The 24205-nt window shown below is 38.7% G+C and overlaps 1 protein-coding gene across 6 annotated transcripts in view; it reads right to left on the bottom strand.

Annotated features, from left to right (window-relative positions):
• The window catches only part of LOC119560709 (peripheral plasma membrane protein CASK), a 43834-nt gene extending 29186 nt beyond the window's left edge, over window positions 1-14648 (bottom strand). For 4 of the 6 annotated variants that reach the window (XM_037874306.1, XM_037874310.1, XM_037874307.1 and 1 more), the window contains exons 1-8: window positions 14472-14648; window positions 12116-12468; window positions 11173-11285; window positions 10500-10605; window positions 10349-10426; window positions 9573-9930; window positions 9172-9439; window positions 8247-8596 (exon numbers count right to left, since the gene is read on the bottom strand). In XM_037874306.1, coding sequence (XP_037730234.1) covers window positions 8247-8596; window positions 9172-9439; window positions 9573-9930; window positions 10349-10426; window positions 10500-10605; window positions 11173-11285; window positions 12116-12174 — 1332 coding nt within the window. In that variant the 5' untranslated portion in view covers window positions 12175-12468; window positions 14472-14648. Of the gene's footprint in view, window positions 1-2804; window positions 3706-8246; window positions 8597-9171; window positions 9440-9572; window positions 9931-10348; window positions 10427-10499; window positions 10606-11172; window positions 11286-12115; window positions 12469-14471 lie in introns of those variants that run through there. The other 2 variants (XM_037874315.1, XM_037874316.1) reach the window with 1 other exon arrangement.
• Between the last annotated feature and the right edge of the window lie 9557 nt (window positions 14649-24205).

Raw genomic sequence — 24205 nt, 5'->3', positions numbered from 1 at the left:
CAGCTCGCACCTCGGCACCTCGGGAAAGCCAAACAGCCAACAGCGTTATGTCAAGTGATTTTCAGTCCGAATTCATTTTGGCCCAAGGTCCAAGTTCCATCACAGGCAGAGGCAGTGTAGGTCAAGGCCCATTCGGAAAATGGAGCTCGTGTAATCGCATCCTGGCCATAAACTATTAACTTGCTGCTGTCGCCAACGTTTTGTGCGCTGCAGCACGCCAATGGAAAACCGAATCAGGAGGGGCAAAAAGGCTGCGCAGGGGTCACAGGTGCACTGGAAAATGCAAAAGGCCACATAAATCCAAAGGGTCACATAATATCAAAGAGCGTGGAATTGCAGTAGGGTAATTATTTTTGTACTGGCTGTATGTCGCATAAAACTTGATTAATTTTTAACATTTATTTCAGATTTAAAAGTCGCTTATAACCACTGACAATAAAAATAATGGTTTACTAAGAATAATCTCAAAGGATTAAAAATACAAACTTAATTTTAAGAATAACATTTTAAGTATTCCCAAATAATATTGGCTAATACAACTTTAAAATTTGAATTTTTAATAGTCCACATTTTAAACTAAAAGTAGGTTTTAAACCGTTACAAAATTATGTAGTTATACTTATATTTAAAGTATTTCTAAAAGAAATAGCAAATGCCAAGTAATTAAAACTATTTTGTAGTTCAAGTTGTTTAATTTTTAAAGATAGTTTTCTTATCCGCATGTTAAAACTAAAAGTAGGTTTTAAACCTTAAAAAAGGTATGGAAATGTTGACTTTAAAACCTACTTTTAATTTAATACGCAGCTGAGAAAACCGTCCGTAGTGTAAGTAACATAAATACAAATATTATTAAATTAACAATTTATTATTATTTTTTTTTTAGTTTTTTCTACCAGTGCATCAAAAGAGTGAAAGCAATTTGGCACGAATTTGTCATCTCATCGAAGTGGCAACAAATTTGGCTGCAACACAACAGCAACAGTGGCAATAACAATAACAAGGATGATGGCAGTTACAGAGCTGCAATTTGGGGGCTGACGGATGGAGGGGCGTGGCATGAGGCAGGCGACATTTATGTGTGTTGTGCAGCCAAAAGAGTAACCCTAATGTGTCAGTGGGGCAGGTGAGGCGGAGGCAGAGGCAGGACATCCTCCCCGCACTTGGTCCTGTAACTACTGCTCCTGACAGTTTGCTTGCTTAGCCTCGTTGACACGTTTAGTTGTCAACTAACCTACACACACACACATCCCAAAGCACCAACACTAACACAGAGAAGATGAACACGTGCACAAACACCACACAAACACACACATCCGTAGTCGCAGGCGTAGTCCTACTACCCACTGTATATATCCGTATCCGTATCCGTATTCCGTGCAAATCAGAAACAAGTCAAAGGTAAAACGACCGTTGTAATAATGCTGATGGCATCCCAGAAATCGACACAAAATGGTATAGGGGGATGGGAGATACTCAGATACTCAGATACTCATGAGTATGTGTGGCACACAAAAATGCAAATTCGTTGGCCATTTGGCAAATTGATTTTGCCATTGCAATTGGCCAATATTCAATGAGTGTCCACCGGGGAAATGACAATAAACAAAGGCTAGCAAAACGAAGCGTTTTATGTGCCTTGAAGTCTTACTTAAGGATGAGAGTTTCTCGATGGGGGAATAGGATTTCAATATGGCAAGTGGTTAAGAGTTTCGTTTAATACGGATGCCAGAAGTTGAAGGCCATATAGGCTGTACATTTACTTATCCTTTTGCAATTAAATTGAAATCAAACAATTATCTAATCAATAGTATTTTTATTTATTGGCTTACAAATAATAACATTTTGTTGGCATTATTCATTGGTATTATTTAATTTATAAACTCCCACACTTTGAATATAATTTGAAATATGTAATTATAATAGCTAGCATAAATCATTGATTTTAATTAATGCACGCGGATTTAATTAGTTTAGTGTTTAGTTATGTAAATATTGGCCGTAAATTTAAATCGAAGTGTTGAGATAGCTATTGAAAATCGTTTAAAAATGGTGTAGAACAGTAATTTGAGTAGGGCTGGTTTTTCCTTTGATTTAATTTTAATTTTATTCAAAGGTTTTTATTTTTTTTTATAATACAAAGCATATTATTTTAAATTTCATCATAATTCTTTGGTAATGTTACCTGATAATGGCAACTAAATAAATTAAATTTATTTCGAAGTGTTGAGATAATGATTGGAAATCATTTAAAAATAGTGTTTAAGAGTCAGCTTGGGTTTCCTGCGATTTTAAATCCATTTTATGCAATTAAAAAAGATTTGTTTATTTTTCTATAATACAAAGCACATTATTTCAACTCTCATCATAATACTTTGGAAAAGTTACCTCATAATGGCAACTAACAACCATAATTCCCACACTCAAAACTACTTATATTCCGCCAAAAAGCCGCATTACATTTATTTGATTTAGATTGAAAAGTAATTAAGTGGTCCAGCTGCCCATCACCCCGCATAATCATGAGTTTTCCATCGCATTATGCGGGCTGTGTTCGTAGTTTTGGTTTTCGCCACCCCCATTTGGCGGGAATTTTCGCTAGCTCGCCAAACAAAAACAGTAAACAAAATTTTATCAAAGTTTTGGCCGCAACTCAAATGAAAAGCCAACGCATGGTCAGCACACCCCCTCCCTCCTCTTTAGACCACATAATACACCCAGTTCTATAGACCTTACATACATATATATATATATAAATTCATAATCCCAGGCGATAATAATGCTCTTAAGTGAGATTGCTGATTTACCTGATGGTGCAGATTGTTGTAGTAGCGGGTGATATATGCGGGCAGCAGTTCGGCGGTCTCCAGACCAATCCACTGGAATATCTCGAGGTGCTCCTGCTGGGGCTGCAGGGGATATGGTTCCAAAGTAGTGCCATTTGCTATGGATAGATTTTCACAGCAGCGGCAACAGCAGCAACCATCTTCTGGCTGCTCCATCCGAAAAACTTTAACTGGCTTTTATCAATTTATAATTTGATTATTTGTGTTGGGTTGTTTGTTGTTAGCTGTTTTTTTTTTCCTCTTTCTTTCTTTCTGATAGCACATTTGAATTTAAATTGAGTTATGGCTGGCTGACAGGGGCGGTATTTTCGTGTGCCGCCAATTTATGAGCTGGGCAACGGCGCGTCCCCAGCGACAGGGAGCTGCCATGTCCCTGAGATCCCGGATCCGTATCCCCATCCGGCGTATCCGGCTGGCGGTTGCCATTTTGTCAATTGCTCCCATGTGGATTTTGCCGCCAAACACGTGGGTTACGGCGGAAACTCGCGCGCGTAATTGGCACACTCACGCACAAACACACACAAGCACACACACTCCGGGCTTTTCCGCCGGGTCCGGGTAAGCGTTCTGTTAATTGGGTCAAGCGGGATGGGGGGTTGCCTCTTGAGAAATAGACTCACGGCCCCGAACAAGAACTCAAACTCAAACGCCAACTCCAACTCAAACTCAATCGCCGCAGAAACTCGAAAGCTCAAAACTCTGAACTCGACTTGACGAAGGTTCTCCGGCCAAAATTCTCCGGGGATTGGGTAGTGGGGTTTGGGGAGTGTGGGGAGCGGGATGCGGGGAGTGGCGCCTCGTTAGGCGCCATTTTCACACATCAGCGGGCAAGTGGCAAATAAATCCGAGGCGAATAAATCCGCCGACGTTCCCCAGCGGCGACTGCGCCGCAAACTAAACTGAAATCTCGGGTGCGCGTTTTTTGTTTAAGTCAATCACGAGTGCTCCGTTGTTGCAACTTGGCCAACAGTGATGGCCCGCAACCGGGTGTTCGTAACTGGGTCCGCGGTTAGGTACTGGGATTTTGAGATATTGTGCTATTATATATTATAATAAAAGAATTTATATTTTATAACTTATTCTATAAGTCTATGACCTTGGCTTATTGGAAATTATATTGTATTATACTACATAACTTAGTTTCAAAGATCATAAGGTAAATGTACTCCTTTTTCTATGGTAACATGAGGAATAGGATGGTACTAGAACTGAAAAATGTTCCAACATTCACCCTATCCAGGTTTTAGGTCTCCATAATTTTGTATTATTAATAATAAAGTAAAGGTTTTTGAGTTCAGCTACCATATAATAATTTTTATAATACACTTCATAAAAATTGTTTGACTCACAATCAAATATAGAGTTGTTATTAATTATAAAATATAGATCCTACTAGATATTTTAGTCCTAAAGTTTATATCGTACAATGTAACCTTTTATCTAGTAGTATCGATTTAAGGATAGAATGAATTTCTTTGGAAAGTAACAAACTTTCATTCTATCAAAAACCTAAGTCCCAACCATATCTGGCTACAAATGCCAAAGTAAGGAAAGTACCTTTGCCATTACTGTCACCACCCCAGTGGGTCAAAGGGAAAGAGATGGCTAGAGTTGAAGGAAAAGAGAGGCCAAACTGCAGTTTGCTGCAATTTGCAGAGAGAGAGGTGAAGGAAGAGAGCTGCAGCTTTTGCAGCTTTCACTTGGACATTGGCATTGTTGGTGGGACTGCAGCCCTGGACAGCCCGGCAGCATCCCCCACCCCCTTGGGCATTTCTCCACCCACCACCCCCTTCGACGCATCCCGCTGAGCTGTGTATATAGCATTAACACATTCGTTCATTGCTTTCATCGTTGGCCTGCGTTTTCCTGCAGTTGTTCATATTTTCCCCCCCTTTTCTTTTTGCCCACTTTTCTTTCATTCTTTTTGGGCTTGTTTTTTTGCAGATTGCTGGGATTTATGAAAATGAGACTGGGCTTGCGTCACACAAAAAAGACAGACAGACAGACATGGCCGAGTCCGAGCCACGAGAGGCGCAAAAATAAATAAAAGAGGAGAAAATCAGGAAAAGCAGGCAGCACCAGCACACTATGGGAAATTTGCCCACTTTTTGTGGCATTAATTAATAACTTAAAAACGAAGCAACATTTCAAAGTTTTGTTTTTTGAATTAAGTATATAAAATCCAAAGGAAGTAAATTAAGAAATATGGGCGTGGTCCCGCCTTTAAAAGAAAAAAAAAATTTTTTTTCTTTTTGTCAATCAAATAAAAATTTTTTTTTCTTAATTTTTTTTTTATAGAAGACCAAACTGAATTTAAAAAAAAATGTTGGCGTTTTTTATTTTTCATTTTCTTAACGAAATTGTAATTTTTTGTTTTGTTATCACTATAATACTTAACAAAAATACTAAAATCCTTTATATCAACGGTTAGTAAGTGAAATGATGTTGTAAAATAATTTTAAAATAATCGTTATTTAATAAGAAATATAATTGCACACTGTTTCTCTTAAGATAACATCGAAACTGGTATTTACCAGACAAAAATGCGAGAAATATACCATATTAGGTAGAGGTCTTTAAAGCTAAATTTTAGAGAAAGTGCGCAAAAGTGCACTTTTATACTAACCGAGCTCAATGAGAATTAAATACTCTACAAGATAAAAAAGGTTTCAGAGGTGGAAACAGCTGGAATCACTTTGTAGCTCCATTTAAAAATACAAATTAACTTAAAGATCTTGTTTTTTTTGAGGTTAGAACTAGAACACGAATATACGAGCACCACAATCAATAAATACAATATCAAGAACACAAACACAAGATATAAGTCCCTCTGATTGGATGGTATTTCAAAAACTTCAGTGCTATGTTTAGTTTTACACTTTTTGACAATTTAAACTATTAAGAATAATAGGCGTTTTACCAGCGCTGCCACCTCGTTGAAATAAAAACAGGCTTTAACAGCTGATAACTTAACAGTGGGGCGCACTGTTAAACTTTTCTGTTAGTAACATTAGATATTGATGTTATCTTGATGCATTGTGATAATAAAAACCAAATTTTAACTACTTTTAAAAAATGGGTTTTGGCCAAGAAAAGTGGTAAAATTCCCCATAGTGCAGCAGCAGCAGCAAACGCCCCAGCGCAAAAAGTGTAGTCTGCTTCAAGGAGCAATTAACGACAGTGGATGGCAGAGTTATGTTATAGCATTGCGTCCATATCACACACAGCCAGACCCGCAGACCCACTAGTTCTACCACCCAAACCCATCCATTCTTCATACCCTAGCACCAGCACGGGTAACATGGCGGGGGTAAACCAATGAGGAGCTTAAGACGAGTCTGGCAAATAATTGGATACTGCTGGGAGGACGAATCCGGGCGCACATAAATACTCCTCACAGTTGTCCTTTTCAAGTTCTTTGACTGGGCCACATTAAAGCTCACTTTGATGAGTGCAGTTCAGCTGAAGAGCCAAGTTGATAAAGAGGGCTTCCTCTTGAAAATACAGGCATTTCAATTGGAAATAGTATCTCTAACTAACCATTGTTAGTTTTCCCCATTGAAACTGGTTCAAGCAGTAACAGTAATAAAACAAAAAAGAAATGAGTTTACCAAGTATCCAAGGTAAAATGGTTAAAAGAAGCCTTCTGTTAACAAGATTAAAGTTATTTTTTAAGGATCTCAATAGATCGTAGTTCTTCCCACAACATTTTTAACCTCTCCAAAAACTGCAATCTATTAACAACCTTATTACAAAATAATATTATACCAAAGGTAAAGCAATTTTTAAAAACAGAGAAAATACCAATAGATTATATGGTCTTATGGTTGTTCAATATTATTGTTATGTTTCGTAGAAACACATCTTAAGTTACAAAACGTTTCCCAAAGCCCCTTTATGTGGCCAATTTGTATGAGGATATAGCATCCATTAGCCACATTACTAGTATCCCATAGCACAGCAATTGAAATTAATCCAAAGTACCCACAGAACTTGGTATAATCTTTTATGGTCTTATAGCTGAGGTAAGGATATTTAGGGTTTCGTCGAAACAAAAAGTTGGCCCCCTGTCAGTTTTTGCTTATTTATTTTTTGTTCGCTATCGTTAAATGTTTTTGTGCCCCTTTCGCAGCTGCCGAGTGAAGTGGTCGAGTGGAGGAGTGAGGGATTCAGGGATTGAGGGATTGGGGGAGTGAAGGATTCAGGGATTGAAGGAGTGAAGCGGCGAAGGCGGATGGCCATATGCCGACGTGGTCGGAACAACGATGGCACTTGAGCCGTGTACTCGTAGCATACTTTTCAGCGCAAAAAGCCCTCGGGCGGGAAAATGGGAACTGAGCCCGGGAGCCCGGGGTGCGGATGTTGTTGCCCCACCTTCTGTTTTCCTTTCCCATCCTGCCTTTTTTCCTCTCCTGCTGCTGTTGTTGTTGCTGTGGCCTGACAACGTCCGAAATTCATTTTGGTTTATTCTGATTAAATTGTTTGTATTCGGTTGCATTAGCTACTGTATGTGCTTACACTTGAAAAAATATTGCAATTTGCGGATCTCTATTTATTAAGAGATATCAAACCCAAGTTCATGTTATATAAACTTTTCTTAAAACAGTAATAGGGGCTAAGAATATTATACTCAAGAATAAATATATATACATATATATATAATATATGTATATGTGAACTAGAATCGATTTATGTATCAAACAATTTTTTTTTTGAAGAGAAGATTTTAAATATATCTATGGGTGTTGAAAATTTATGATGTTTATATTATAACAGGAGGCTTTCAAATAAATGGGAGCATTAAATGTATCGATTTCACAAAAATAAAGAAATATACTTTTACATTGCATTTTTCCCAAATCATTTGTAGTTACAAAGGCTCAATAAATAAATGTCTGAGATGTCAGACACAATTAATTTTCAATTTACGCGACAAGTGGTGTTTCAAAAGGAATTAAGGGCTTGTAACAAAGATTCTCATTTATATAATAAATTTTGTACCTTCTATAAACAGCACAGTCATAATATACCATTGCAACATTATCTTTCTCCCAGTGTATTTATGTGCATGTACAGCATTGTGTGCCGGTATGAGTCTCTGTTTAAGCAAAGGATTAGTGACTATGTCTGCGACCGAGTCCTGCGAGTGACGGCTGTACCCCAGGCTCTTACTCCTGCGCCGGCTTGTTTGCCCGCACTAAATACATTTCAAATTTGCTAAAGCTTAAGCCAAAGCGAATTGGGCGACTCGAGAGTGGACCGCAGATTGATATGACCACAGAGGCGGACAAAGAGCCCAAAAACAGCCCTGTGATTGCCAGATTATTGCGAATTAAAGCTTGCCACAAAATGCCCAGCAGAGTAAGAGTAAACAAGGAGGGCTCTGCCCGGCATTCCACTCACCTGCATGTGGGGGGCGGCCAGGAGCTGCAGCAGCTCGTCCTTGGCATACTTGCCGCCCAGTGAGTTGCCGCCGGCCGTCGACGAGAGCTGCTCCAGGACATCGCGACATCGCCCGACGGCCTCGGCAGCCGGTGCTCGTCCATTGCTGGTCACCACGGTCGCCGCGATCCGGTCGAACAGCTGCAGGAACTGGTGCAGCCTGCTGTCGCGCAGCATGTCCCGCAGCACATCGGCGTCCACGTGCGCGTCCTGCAGCGAGTAGATGTCGTCCAGGCAGTCCAGGATGCGCTGCACCGCCTCGATGCCCGCCTCCTCGTCGGCCCACTCGTCCGTGGCACCGGCTATGGGCACTGCAATAATACAAGAACATATATGAGAACGGGTTCTGACTAAATTAAAGAAATTATCTTGAGTATATGCTCCAATATATGACTTAACTAAGCTAAGTAGTTTAATATGTAATATTTAAAACCGTATAGAAATTATGTTATGCTTAGTGGCTTATTCTTAACAGTCCATTAGTTTTCCAATTTTCAGCAATAATATTAGTCTAAAGTTCTCTTTGCTAGTTTTTTTGTTGTAGCATTGAATGCAAATTGAATTTTAAAATACCCTTTCTTAACAAATATAATGTTAGTAAACTATACAACGACCAATAGTGTTATAATTGCCTTTCAGTATTTTCTTTCCAAGAACACTGGTGGCTAATTAATAATAATAATAATAATCCACTATCGAAATTTAGTATTTAAATTAATAAATTGTTTGCTTAAGATGCATAAAAACTGTGGATGTAAATACTATCTGTATACTACTTTACTTTATAGGAACATATCTAAATCCTTGGCCCTCGTTTTCAAATAAATATATACCTAAATCTTTCGGACCGAATTCATATTAACTTAAATTATTATTAAATACTGACTGTCCGCATCGGTGGCGTAAAGCGGATCCATGTTGGTGCCTCCGGCGATGGCCTGAACAGCACCCTTTAGCTTGCGTCGGGCATTGTAGCGCTTCAATTCCTCCACCGTGTCCGCCAGGTGAGTGCGCTGTAGTTTATCCCGATCCCGTATCCAGGGATGATCGAGCACCTCGGTGATGGAGAGTCTGTGATGGGGATTTGCGGCCAGCATTTTCATGACTAGATCCTTAGCGTTGGCCGAGATAGACTTCCATTCAGGTGCCTCAAACTGAAAGAAATGATACGATGAATTCAAAGATCTATTACAATGCAAGGAGCCTTCAGACAAAGATGGTATATAAGCTAAGTCCGCTTGGGTTATTTTGTCTGGTTAGTGCTCTATATTCCTAAGATCCACTCACCGATAACCGACCGCGAGCTATCGACTGCTGCAACCGCACTCCAGAGCCCAAAAAGGGCAATCGGCCGGAGAGCAGAACGTGCAGCATCACGCCGGCACCCCAGACATCGCATCCCTTGCCGTAGAGCCGCCTGGTCACCACCTCCGGCGCCATGTAATGCGGACATCCCACGCGTCCGTGTGTTTCTATGGTTTCCCGGGTGCCGGGCAACTGGATGGCCGAACCGAAGCCGCCAAGTTTCACGGGCGCCGAGTTGTCGACCGTGGCTAGAAGGGCGCAGGCGGGACGCACGTCCCTGTGCAGGATGTCGTTCTCGTGACAATAGCGCAGCGCCTCCAGGATTTGGCGCATATAGTGACTGGAAGAGAGTAGGGGTTGTTAATTAAATCAAAATGAAATCAATTAATTTAATTGGCGTTTGCTTTGGCGCATATTTTATTGCGACATCCGCTGTACGGAATCCATATGATTGGTAGACTCAATTTTCTTTTAATTAATAATTATTTGTGGTTTTAATTAGGGTTTTACTTGTTTTATATTAATCTGTCTCTCTTGTAATTGGTTTAATTTTAGCCTTATTAAAGATGTATAGATACAAAAGACTCTGAGCGTCTTAATCCCTCAAAGAACTGTTCGTGAGCAGACGAAATAATTACGTTTCTTGAAATGGAATTACTGTCTGGGCATTTCCGTTAATTAATTATAATTAATAATTTATTCGTCTTTGACCAAAACAAACGCAGATTGTAGGAATTTCATCCGAATTTAGCTCTCACCAGGCAACCGCCTCGCTGTAGACAAAACCGGCAACAGCCCGCCGCACAACCTCGAAGCACAAGTCGGAGCCCTCCATGCTGAAAAAGAGTGCAAATTGAAAGGATATTAGGCATGTGCTGGAATGGGATGGGCAGGAGCCTGACAACTTACAACTCGAACACCATGTAGAGCATTCCCTCGGAGCTGTAGGTCTCCAGCAGCTCGACAATGTGCGGATGCTTCAGCATGTGACATATTGTGGCCTCGCGCTTCAGATCTGCGAAAAAAGGAGGAGCGTTGGCATGGGGATGAGTATTATTAAGATAGGGCGGGGTGGGGGAAAACAGCGGCAATTAGTTGACATTAGATGGAGGGCAATACCGTTGTGCGGACCACCCACTCGGCCACCCGCTTCACCAGCTGGCAGTGGCACTAATGGACTTAGCACTGACTTATGTGCCTGCCATGTATCATTTAGTCAATGACCGGATGGCTGCTCCTCGGCTCCTCGGCACCTCGTCCTTTCTGGGGCCACGTCCAAGTCCATGTCCTGATTCACGCAGTTCAGCTACTGGCGCCCTTGCACTTGAGCAATTTCTTTTTAATTGGCGTCTTGGGCTGGCAAACGGGCAGCGGCAGCCCTGGGGGGCGTGCTACACGTGTGGCAGCGGCATAATTTTGAATAATTGAGCAGCTTAATTATAATTTATTCACACAGCACTGGAGCTGTAGCTTTGGTAGGTGGGTTGCCGGTAGCCAAATCGAACAAGGTCGCCTCATTCCGCCATTACCGTCCACAAAAATGAAGTGGAATCTATATGTATATTGGATATATAATGCTCACCCGCTGTGCTCAGTCCAGGACTTGCTGTGAACTTGGCCACATCAACGATTTTGACAGCAAACTGCTGATTGGACTCCCTGTGTATGCATCGCCTTACAATGGAGAAAGGTCCTCTGAAAATGTTTTTGAAGAGGACGGGGAAAGTAAATTCGGATTAAACTTCAATTGGAAGTTGATTGTGTCTAAATGGGGGCGAATAAAATTTTATTTTTCTTCGAAAAAAAAAACAAAATATTCCTATGTTGCAAGAAGATGCTTTACACTTTGTGTAGATTAAATTAAAATTTTTAAATTGAAAAAGTTTTTCTCCTATGCCTTCTGAGAATAAAATGAAAAATAATTCCACTTAATCTATATTTTTTTAAAATACATTACAAGAATTTAAAAAATAATTGCTTTATAAGAGTGATTAGCTTTTATTGAATTGCATTGCATATGAGGTCACCAAGCTTTTTCAAGTTCATCTGAGTGCTTAATGAGAATAATAAAATGCAAGTGTATGATCAAAAACGGAAAAAGTGATTCACATTCTACTAAATAAAATAAAGAATTGTGTTAATGGCACAATTTCAACATGATGGAACTGCTTTCCCATCGAAACCAAATTAAACAAAGTTCAACTTAAAAAATGGTGACAACTTTGTGAATGGACTTGAAGCTGAACTATGATGATCACAGGAAAGGCAACTAACACAGAAAATGTTTGGCCATACATTTTTGAATAATGCAAAAGTTGGCCTGGCGTTTGCAAAAAGTTTTTTATGAGGATGGAGGGACCGAACTCCGGTCCGGTCCCCGGCCAATAGATGGATGATTTACTGCGAGTGGGTGGCGATGGGTGGAGTACGGGGCGGATGCATAATACATAATGAGATAATGGCCATGGATGCCAGCTGTCAGCGGCAGAATCGGGCGAAGTTATAGCCGGAGGGGCGAAACTTACTTGCCAATGACCTCGCACAGCTCGTAGACGTCGTCAAAGAGAATTTCGTCTTCGGTCATTTTGAATAATTGATGAATTGATGCCTCGACTCAATTGCTTTTTCGAATATTGATGAGTTGTGTCCTGCTTTTTCGTGCCGGGCGCTTTTCCTTTTTGCTTTTCCTGCCCGTCGCCTACTGCCCTCCAAAAACGAACATAAAAAATAAACAAAAAACGAAGCGGCCAGTGAGCAACTCCAAAAACTTTGAACGTTTTTCCTCGGTTTCTTCTGATGATTTGTTGTTATTATTTTTTTTTTTGTTGGTGTCGTTGCCTTGTTGTTGTTGCTGCTGGTGTTAAAATTGCATTTGGCGCTGAAAAGAAAAACAAGTGGAAATGGTAAAGGTGAGTTTTTCCATTAGTTCAAAGCCGCTAATCAGATTTATTTGGCGTCTCATTAAGAAACTGTCAAGCAGCTTTTACAGAATACTGAGAAATGAGTAACAGATAACTTAAAATCAATTAATGCACTCTCTAAGCATAAACCAAACTTACTTTAATTTTTTTCTTAATTATTTCGTAGTGTTTAAATAATGGGGTTACCCATTTGTAACAAATAAAAATATCTGGGATATTATATTTAGTGAAGTAATGGAATAAAAAAATTATTCAAGGCCCCATGAATTTTTTTGTGTCATGCAATAAACCACAATCTGATCTCCAAAGGTAAATAAAAAGATCTATATATTATATATATATAATATATTATATATATAAAGTTGTCCACAGAGAAAATTCTAACGTTCTCATCTGAGTAGAAAATGTTCGTAAAAATAGAACGACATTTTTAAATTGAAAATGTTTTTATTTTGCTCGAATTTAGTATATCTCAAAAAATGAACTATTAGTCCAGTCAGTAGTGCATACTTATCAAAAAGATGTTAATTAAACTTAATTTAACTTTTCTCTCCTCAACATTTCGTTCTAATATTGAGAACATTGATACCAAAATGTACTTACACGGGTTTTAAGAACGAATGTTCTCAATTCAAGAACAATGTTCTTGGATATTCTTCTCTCTGTGTGGAATAAAATACTAATTCAAGGACCCCTAAATATTTCTTGGTAATAACCATTACCTAAACCACAATCTGATCCCCAAATACTGATAATATCATAATATGATGATATCATATAATATAAATACAAATACAATTCAAATTCTAGATAATATATTTTTGTATAATATTACCATCAGATTTGATCAAATTGTAAACTAAAATGGTTACCATCATGGTAACTTTAGGAGGGCGTGCTAGAACTGATCAATAGTACTCCTGGTGTTCGAAGTGTCGCAACGGAAATGAGACTGGTCAGCCGGGAACTCCTTTGATATGTCAATCACACTCGTATCAGGTGTAAACCCCAATCAACAACAGGCATCCATGGCCCCCACCACAAATGCACAAAATGCTGTCGAAAATGCCATTAATAGGAAGTGAATTTTGCAACGGAAATGATGGTCAGGCAAAAAGGTAAACAAGCCAACAGGGCCTGCAAAATGTGTCCTTTGGGGGGGTCCTTTTAGATGGTTTCGGGCTCCGAGGCTTGGGGAAAGTGCCAAAGAGAGAGGCCCCACCATTGTCTTGGTCATACTATTATTATGCCTTTTGGTCCCAGCACTTGAACAGACTTTCGAAAAACTTTGATGGCACTCCAAAAATCCAAAAAAGGAGAAAGCTAGAGCTCTCTCTCTCTTCTGAAATATTTGAGAGCGCAGGCGCCGTGCGAAATTCGTGTAAAGTACCAAAATTGTAATCGTAAAAAAATATAAGCTATGCTTTCCAGCCCGGGCTGCATGAATATTTAAATGTGCAACAATTTACGATGCACACACGAAATGTGGAGGTCTAAGGTGGGGCAAACCGGGGGGGGAAAGGACTTTTCCCGGGAAAGGACTTTTGGAGTCATGTTTAATGCAAAGCTGCGCATGGGGCGCGGTGTTTTTGGCTCGGTTTTAGTATTCGGGCTCGAGGGTTTTACCTTGCTCGTGTGTGCCGCTGTTGTAAAATGCCTTGACACTTTCCACACGACCTTACCGCCCATAGAAAGCACCACCCCCTTCTGTTGGGAATCCACACACACACACACTCACTACATGCATTTACCCTATAAGAACAGGACTTGTAAGGATCTCGAGGGCCTCACAATTGGCAAATTGATTCTTTGTCTAAAGGATTTGCATTGCTCATGTTCCATCATGTTTCAGCATCCTCTCGTCCACGCCCCCTTATCAGCCCCCTCACCTACACACCCAAAAACACCCACACACACCCGCACATTTTGCACACACATATCTTTAGGTACGAAAACCCACCGATTCACAGCGATTTTTCAACGCCCGCAGGTTTTCGGCATCTTCCCGGATTGCTCTAGCACTCGATTGTCAAGGTCCGCACTCCAAAATGGCTGGCAAGTTGATTGCATTGGGTAATTTACTAATTTTAACTTAAAACAAACACGGCCCGTGAGGAATTGATTGGCGAAGAACTGGTTGCAACTGAACCGGTTCCGCCGGGAACTAGAATGCCAGGGCTGCATAGTCAAGTAAATGAACGGTTGGTGAGGTCGGAACTAGTTCTTTGCACAACTCTTAAATTCACAAGCTTCACAAATTTCGTTAAAGAACTTTACTTTAAAATAAAAACAATATTTTTTGAATAATTTATTACCCGTCTTGATCCAAGTTTTTATTCAACAATGTTTATTTAAATTTACATACTGGTTCCAGCTGAAAAATACCAGATAAATTGGCATTCAACTTTCCTTGTCGTTTTTCAAAAAATGAAACATGGTCCGTTTTAATTGCGCGGCAACTTTTGAAAACTGATTAAAAGGGGAGAAAATAATAATTCGCTAATATCAAATAATTAACCATCAGAAGAACTGCAACTACGTTTAATAATATTTAAATCTGGTTTGATTTTCATTTAATAAATAGTCCATATAATTTAAGGGCTTTTTAATATTTCTGAATTTGTACTTTTGGAACCTTAGAAAATAAACTCTCTTAATTTAAAAATAAGCTGGGTAAGTAAAAATCGTAGTTAAATTAAATCAACATTTGTTTGTCCACGTTTTGTGAATCTATTAAAAGTACATTTTTAATTAAATTCACAATACGTACTTATGTTTACCTCCTCCTTTCTCTCTGGCAATATTTTGTATAGGCTTTTATTTGTTTGACTTATCTGCAAAGAGCAGTTGTTTTCCTTTGATAAATACCTACTGCATGCTTGATAAATTTGCCTGAAAGTAAGATAATTCATTGCACACCGAATTGTTTCCGCTTGAGTGAAGTCCGTAAATATTTACGCTATACGCAAGTGCATAACGTTATTGTGAGATATTGCCCATACGAAATTCGAACATTGCTCTTATATTATTTATGCGATATCTTTCACCATTCACCAACTTTGTCATAAACCTTTTCTTTCCAAGCAACTCACGATTTTCTTATCAGAAATAAAACATTCGCCTCTTATTGAAGGGATTTTTCACAACGAAACCTTTATCAACTTGCTTTATCGCTATGCTCATTCACAGCCCATTGAATATTACCATATTATTCCCATTACTTCTCTTTGCGCGCCATTCAGCTTTATCTATTATTATTATTATTAACCCATAGCGTTTGATAAACCCATTAGAATAAATTAAGATCTTGGCATTAATATGCCAGGCACACACAGGAGTCTCTCAAGCGAAGTCAAGGAAAACCCACACACACACTCCCCGAACTGAGGGATAGAATTGGAACCCGTAGGTGCGTAATCTTTAAATCAGCTCCGAAAAGGGGGCGGGGGTGGGGGTGGGGACAGGGGCCAATACTCAAACATAAACATCATCAATTACAAAACCTCGAGAACGAAGAGCAACAGCATAAAGATAAGGTACAACAGAAACAACAAGCCAATGAAGGGCCAACAAACACAAAAACATCAGCCAGATGAAGAAAGAGCTGATGAAAATGAACTCAATATGGCAATATTACTACAACCAACTGGAAAAGGATAAGCAGCCACAGCCATTTCAGGATGAGCAGCAAAAACAACAAGTGTTAATGATCAGAAATAGCCACAGTGATCCTTCGAAAAGTACCCACCATTTAAGATTCCACAATAAGATGCATAATAAAAATGTTTTCTACTTTATTTTTGAAAATAAATGTCATTTACATCAACCAAATTTATGTTAAAAAATGAATATTTAGAATTTTAATTTCGAAAAAAAATTTCAAGCTTCACAGAGAAAATTCTGACGTTCTTATCTGAGTTGAAAATGTTCTTAAAAATAGAACATTTTTGATTTATGTACATTGTATATCTCAACAAATAAACTATTAGTTTAGTCCGTAGTGTATAATTAAAAAATGTTAAATAAACTCAATTAAACTTTTCTCTTCACACCATTTCGTTCTAATATTGAGAACATTGATACCAAATGTAATTACACTGTTTTTAAGAACGAATGTTCTCAATTCAAGAAATGTTCTTGAATATTTCTCTCTTTGTTTGTTTTTTTTTTTCGTTAAATAAACAAATATTGTAAGTTAAAATAATGAAAAAAAGTATATATGAAGAACTCTTTAATAATCATAACATTTTAAGCAATATGCATATTTAAAGAATTTAAAAAAAATTAAATGCTATAAAATAAGAGACTAAAAAAACGGAATGTTGCTTTTGCAACCAAAACGACTTATGATAAAAATCTAAAAAAAATCACAAAATTCGAAAATAATATTATATAAAACTTGGTCTTAAGTATATACAATTTATGAAAATTAAATGTATAAAATCAACTTTTATCGCTCTTCCAATAACCACTGTACCCAAACAAAAAAGGACAAACACAAGAGACAATACACAACTCACGTTAAGAAGTCGTAGGTCGTTGCTTTGCATTTGTTAGCTGCGTTGGTTGACAATAAAAAAAATACAAAAAAAGGAACACGGCAAGCAGGGCAGGAGTAAAAAACAAAAATAAACTCGATAAAAGACGAACAACAAAAGGGCAGGGAAAAAGGCTCAGCCACTCAGGTGAAATCAAAATCAAATTCAACGCCAACGAACCTCGCTGTACCCCGAACCTTTCCCTGCGTTCCTTGTGCCATATCCCCTAACCATACCTTAACCCTATGCCCCGTCTCTTTCTGTGCCGCTAGCCCCGTCTCTTTCACGTCGCCGATCCTCGTTCTCTGTCGCCGGGGATCGTCATCATTTGGACTTGCGACTGTCGCGCTTAATGCGTGTGGATGGACATGAACGTGTAGGATTCGAATTGACATTATAAAAACTGGTTTGCTGCCAATATATATTGCCGGTTACGCTACGTCCTACGTCTGACGTCCAACGTCCAACGTCCCACGCCTACGTCCCTCGCCCAGGGTTTTCCCCTCGCTTTCTGCATGTACCTGCCTACTTGGATCTGATTCCTGTTTGTTGTTGTCTCTAGGATATTACCTGGCCTGGTGAAAAGTGCGCGCCAAAAAGATAAGCAACGGCCGGGGGATCCTCAACAATAGCAGCCTGCCATCCCAATGATCCGATAATGACAGTTGATATTGTGTGGCAATCCAAAATGTCAGATTTGAGCATGTTAAATGGGCGCAGACAGTGGGGATCATATGAATGTTGGGTTCCTAAAATATGACTGGTTACTTATTGGTATTAATTTGAAATCAATAGTATATTCTTGTGCATAAAAGTGGGATATTTATAGAATTAAGAGTTATTGATAATTGTTTACGCTGTGCTTACACCTAGACTTGATTTCTGTCGCAGGTTGTTACCATACGTATATAATGTTTCCAGCTAAATGGAAAAGAGATGGGGGATCCTTATGACGTTAAAAGATCCGATAATGACAGTTGATATTGCTGGGCAATCAAAAGATAACTGATTTGTATGGCAGAACAAAGGTATGTTGGTGTGTAAGAATAAATTGCCGTGCTCTTTAAAAACGGATTATCGGTAAGATTATTTCATTGTCATGAACCGATAATTTGATCGATCCATCCTTGAACTCCAATAGGATTTTCTGTTTTTTAATATGTTCCTTTAAAAAACTATATAGGTTCTATGTTTGAACACTCCGCCATTTCATGAGCCCTTAGAAACTGTACTTGGCATTCAGTCAGATGGATCGATCAGCCTCTGACACAGCATCATTAGAGGTCGAGACCCTCCCTCTTTCCCCGCCATTCCCCAGCCCCTTCTGGCCTTTCTCTTTTCGCCTGATCATGTTATGGCATATTCAGTTAATGTAGTCAAATTACATTGCCTGGAAATGCATCTCGCAGCATACAGACGCATATTCGTTTACCATGCCTAAACTCCAGAGCCCCGATCTCGGATTCGAACTGAAACTTGGCCCAAACCATGACCGTGGCCCATATGGCCGAAGCAGCAGCAGCAGAGCGGCAGCAATTAACTGCAAAATGTCATTAACCAGCGTCGTAGGTGAGAGGACAAGAAGAAGAGACGGACTGACATATGACAGGCACATCAAGCAGTCAGAAAACCCGACCAAACCAAACCGACCCAACCCAGTAGAACCCGGTTCAGCATCACTAAAAACGCCCTCGCTCGGGCCAAGCCCCTCATCCACCCTCAATGCACTGGCGAAAATATTGTATATAGTCCTAAAAATGGTATAAAAAATATCAGAAGTACTAAATAACGCGATTGGCCAACAGTTAAGTGAGATTTAATGGCTAATAATAAACTCAGAAATAAACAGTTATAATAAAATGCAGTGAAAAGATCATCACTTATTATAAACCATCAAATAGCTATATACATATTTTACTAAGTTATTAACGCTTTATTAACAGTGAAGTATTGTGCATGTATCTAAATTACACACGTCAGGTTGGCAATTTGTTTATTAAATATTTACATTCATAGTTGCTAGATTGTAATAACAGAGAAGAAATATTAAAATGTACTGTAATAAATAATTATTAATATAATAATACTGTGGGAATATAAAGAAAAACGTAAATATACGAAGGGGAAGACAACTACATTTTTATGACCTTCTAAGCCAATTTATAGGCGATTAAAATCGCGAAGGTCGTAACTAGCTAATCAAGATTGTAATTTCTTGGAGACCTTAAGCCGATAAGCGTATTATCAGGGATTCAAAAAGGATTTTAATTTTTAAACGATATAGGGATATTTTTCCGAGTGCATCTTCCCCTCCCTGATGTTCCCTCCTTATGGCTTGTGTATTATGTTCCCTGGACGTTCCACCTTGGCATTAAACGCTTGATTAAATTTCACTACAAATGGGCTGGGCCGGGGGGAAGTGCACACACCAGCAGACGCTACAGGGATATATATGCATATCCATTTATTATTGGAAAAAAGGTCATCTCAGTTTCTGCGTCCATATGTTGGGCCCTGGACAGCTATCCATCCATCCATCCATCCGTCTATCCATTTTGTATCTGGTATCGTGTATCTTGTATCTCACAGCTGCTGCCATGTTTTGACTGTCATCGCAATTAGAAAGCTCTGCTGATCTCTCACATGATTTGTTCCTTTTGTTTCTGCCGATAGCACTTGCATTTAATTTCCCATCAAACAAGTTCTCTTCCGGCGGAAAGCGAGGGGTTTGTCGAGGCACAAAAAAAAAAAAAAAAAGAACATGCAAAAAAAAAAGATACAGCGAATTGTGGGGAAGCCTGAAAAGTGCGGCCCAGCGAAACGCGGTGAGAAAATGTTTTGCATTATTTACATTTTTACTGCAGTTAGTTACGTTCTCCGCTCCGTTTTGTTCTGACTCGTTTTGGCCATTACTCCGCTGCAGGACATCCGTCATCCGTTGCGCTTGCTTTGCTTTCCTGCCCGTTTTTTGGATCATTCTCCTCATTTTTTTCGGTTCGGTTCGGTTTGGTTTTATCGCTTGGCTTCCTGCCGCCTTCGAGCCGAGCCCTGCTGATGTTGCTCTCATTAACAAATTGTCAGGTGTTCTGGCCGCCTCAGTTATCCGTCATGCTTTGGTTAATCAGCACAGAACCGATCCACTCAGAACCCAACCGATCCGAGTCCAACTAAAGATGAGTCGTCAAATGATGTTCAGAACATTGCACAAAAAGAAACTATCCGAAAAATCCAATACGAACCCTTTTCGTACCAAGAAATACCCATTACTTCGGTTTTCATATCTCAACTACTACACTAAAGAACTTAAGATTCTTAAAATATTCTTACCATAAAGATCATTTAAGCATTGATATATATTGAAATAACACAAGATCATAAGTTAATAAAAACCTATACGAATTTTGACCTTAAATTTTGTAAATTCGGGTATGAACTATAAAAGTTTGTATCTTGTATCTTAAGGAACTTAATATGCTTAAACTGGACAAAACATATGCTAAGGAATACATCATCAGTAAATTTTAAAGTTATTAAATTGTTAAAGTACTTAATAAGTTTTTTTTGTTAAGTTAACAAAACATATGGTTAAGAATGCATGATCAGTGGGTCTACTGAAATTCAATATACCCATTGAACACCTCGAGTACCAGGTACAAAAACTGCCGTTCAGAACATGCTTGCAATTCAACTGTAAAAGCATTTAAACGGAAAGTTTGTCGACTTCCCGAAACTTCACCCCCTCTCTGATCGGGGACCCCTTTTTTTCCCCCTTTTCTCAGCCGATTCTCCCTTTGTCTTAACCATTTCTCTGACTGTTTACCTGTTGCTCGTAAACAAATGCCGCCTTAATCAATTCGTAAAACTGCTCAAACTCCAAGTGATAACAAACAAAGGCGAGACAAACACTGGGATGGTTGGAAAGAAAGAAAGTCCCTGGGATCAGGTTCCCCACTCCGAACCCTTTACTCACCCCCTTATCGCCACTATTCATCGAGTTTGTGGCCAAGTCTCGTCTGATACTGAGATGCTCCATGTTTATTTTCTCACACAGGCGGCAAAACAAATAAATTCCGTTGCCTTTGGAGAATCGATTTTGAAAACCTAATCAAATCGAACAGCCTCTCTGCACTTGGGATCTAACCCTTTTCTGGTTTCGGCTGCGGGTATATTGGGTATAAAATTTATGGGATATGCTAGAATTGCTATAAAATAAAAATGCTATAAGAATATACCTATATTAAAAAAATATTATATTCAAGTCGAAGAAAGATAAAGATAATATTAAAAATATAATATCTATATAGATATAATATCTTATTTAATATAATTTTTGAGAAGCTTTTCCATACCAATCCTTATAAAATAGTAAAAATTTTGGGTTCAATTATGTTAGAAGATAGTTAATTTCTATTAATTTTATAGACTCTGAAATATTAGGTGAATTTTAAGAAGCAAAAATTATCTCTGTTAACTAGGTATCCCTAGGTCGGCTTTACGAGTTTTCCCCACTCGACTTCCAGCTTTTTTATTTACGACCACCAGGCGACTGACGGCCTGAAGATTTCCCATCCGCACTCGTAATTAAATATCCAAATTGAGTGTAAGCAAATGCCGGCGACTTCTAGACCTGCCAGCTATGCAGGGGTTGGATCTTCGGATCTGGATCGGGATCGAGATCGAGATCTTTATGTGGAGCTGTATCTGTTTATGGCTGAAAATAGCGACGCATCCAAGTGAGGCATTTTGTGCAACACACGCCAAAATGGGAAGAAGAAGTCCGAGGGGGTGGTGGCATTGGGGGGCTGAGTTATGAGGGGGGGGGTTGCCCTGCATTTGCATGGGCTGCCTTTTTGCACTTTCCCCCCCCCCCCCCCCCCCCACTCCACCAACTCCCTTACTTTCTGCTCTTTCCTATTTCTGTCTCTTTGTTGCTGCTGCTTATGCAAACGCATGGGGCATGTCTCCCGCAACTGTAATGACTCCAACTCCTGCACTGAAATTTATGATCCAGTTTTTATATTTCCAATTAAACCATGTACTGCTCAGTTCAATGATCTCTAAACGGCGCACAGCGGCGTTACATCATACCTATTGAACCACCATTTATGCAATCTTGAAAGCCAACAAAAACTAAAGTTTAAGTAGTACAATCAAAAAACTTTCAAATCTTTCATTGAGCCAAGAAATTAGGAAAAAATAATGATACATATTCAATAACAACAAATGATCGGGATCACCAGACACAATCTTCAGGTAATCTGTACTAAAGCTAAAAAAATGTTTTAATTTTTAAATTTCTCTCACATTTTTTATTATTTACATATGTATAAATTAAATTATAATACACACACATTATAAAGTACCATTTATACAAAGATACGCAGAAATGATCGAAGTACAAATTATTACTTTTTAATGATCCAACTTGTTATCATCTAAATTACTTTACGATCTGTCTTATATCATATCATATCATATCTATTCATAAATTTTAATAGACTGAACATATTCCAAGAATATATCATATAATCTTATCTATCTATATCATATCATATCATATCATATCTATTCAAAGATTTTAATTGACTGAACTTATTCCAAGAATATTTTATATCATCTTATATATCTATATCATATCATATCTATTTATAGATTTAATTTGACCGAACTTTTTCCAAGAATATAACATATCATCTTATCTATCTATATCATATCATATCATATCATATCATATCTATTCATAGGTTTTAATTGACTGAACTTATTCAAAAAAAAAAAATGTATTGATCCAACCTGTTGTCTTCTAAAATATGTTACGGTCTATATCACAGCCTATCATATCTGATCTTAAGATGTACATTTTTGGACTGGTTACCCAGTGTTTTTTTCAGTGCATCGGCTCTACACATTTGGCTCCATCTGGCTGCTTTTAGTTTTTCTCCAATGGGCATAGACAATGAAAAACATTTTCCTGTCGCTGTCTCTGTTTCTGTGTCCCTTGTTGTTGTTGTTGTTGTTGATGTTGTTGATGTTCCTGTCCCTGACTCACCCCGCCCCGCCCCCCTGTCCTTGCTGCCCCCTCCCCCCACTTAACCCCCCGGTGGCCGCCCATTAAACATCAACATAAAAATCCATGTGATGTCGATGACTTTTTTGTATTGCCTGTTCTTTTTTGTTGTTTTCATGCTCTATGCGTTTGTCGTTGTTGTTTCTTTTTTTCGATGTTCTCTCTCCCGCTCTCTCCGTCACTTACATATTTAAATGTGCATATGGTATCCACTCTCTCCTCCTATGTGTTTGTTGTTGTTGCTGGCGTTGCGTAGTCGCATGTGAATGCTCTCTAATCTCCTAATGTCGTTGAACCTTTCCTGTACTTTACTTTTTTATTGTGCCGTACTCGCCTTTATTGTTATTATTATTTTGCGCGACTCTCCGGTTTATTGTTGTTGTTGTTGCTGCTCATTGTGTTTGCCTTGGCAGATTCGCTCGCCTGTTTGCTCCGCATGCGGATCTTCCGCACGGATCCGCTCTCTTTTCTCTCTCGGATTACTTTATGTCATAGCGGACAACAACAACAACAACAGCAGCAACAACTATTGATGACAATGATAACAGCAGCAGAAAAAGCAAAAGCATCAAAACAACAACTGACAAGGGCGCCTCGCAAAAAGGGGTTGATGGGGGTTCAAAGAACTCCCTTGAAATTATAAAGCATACTTATTTTTTTTTATCCCAAATTGCACTTTCCTTACTTACCTTTCTATATCCCAAGAATCTTGATAGTTAAACCAGACATGAGAAAAAATATCCTTAAAACAATAAATCAAATATATAATAAATATATTAAATAGTTTCCAATTTCTTAAAAATTGCAAGTGGTAGTAGTAAAAATCAATGCAGTAGCTCTCAGAATGAGAACATTTTAGAGGTATATAAGTTAAAAGACATGAACTATTAGTCTTTAAAACTTTGAAAAATGCCTGATGCCATTATACTATTTCCTGGAAAGATATATCGAATTTATTTGTTACATCTCAAAACCCATATCGTGAAAAAAAAAACTTTTTCTAAAGCCCCCTTAAACTATGTTTGCCCACCGCCCCTGACAAGTGCACACGTGCATTTCTGCCGCTGCCTCGGGGCAATTATTTCCAAT

Source organism: Drosophila subpulchrella, unplaced genomic scaffold, assembly GCF_014743375.2.
Source record: "Drosophila subpulchrella strain 33 F10 #4 breed RU33 unplaced genomic scaffold, RU_Dsub_v1.1 Primary Assembly Seq354, whole genome shotgun sequence".
NCBI lineage: Eukaryota > Metazoa > Arthropoda > Insecta > Diptera > Drosophilidae > Drosophila > Drosophila subpulchrella.
The sequence above is the reverse complement of the archived record's forward strand: the minus strand, read 5'-3'. Positions and strand labels throughout refer to the sequence as shown.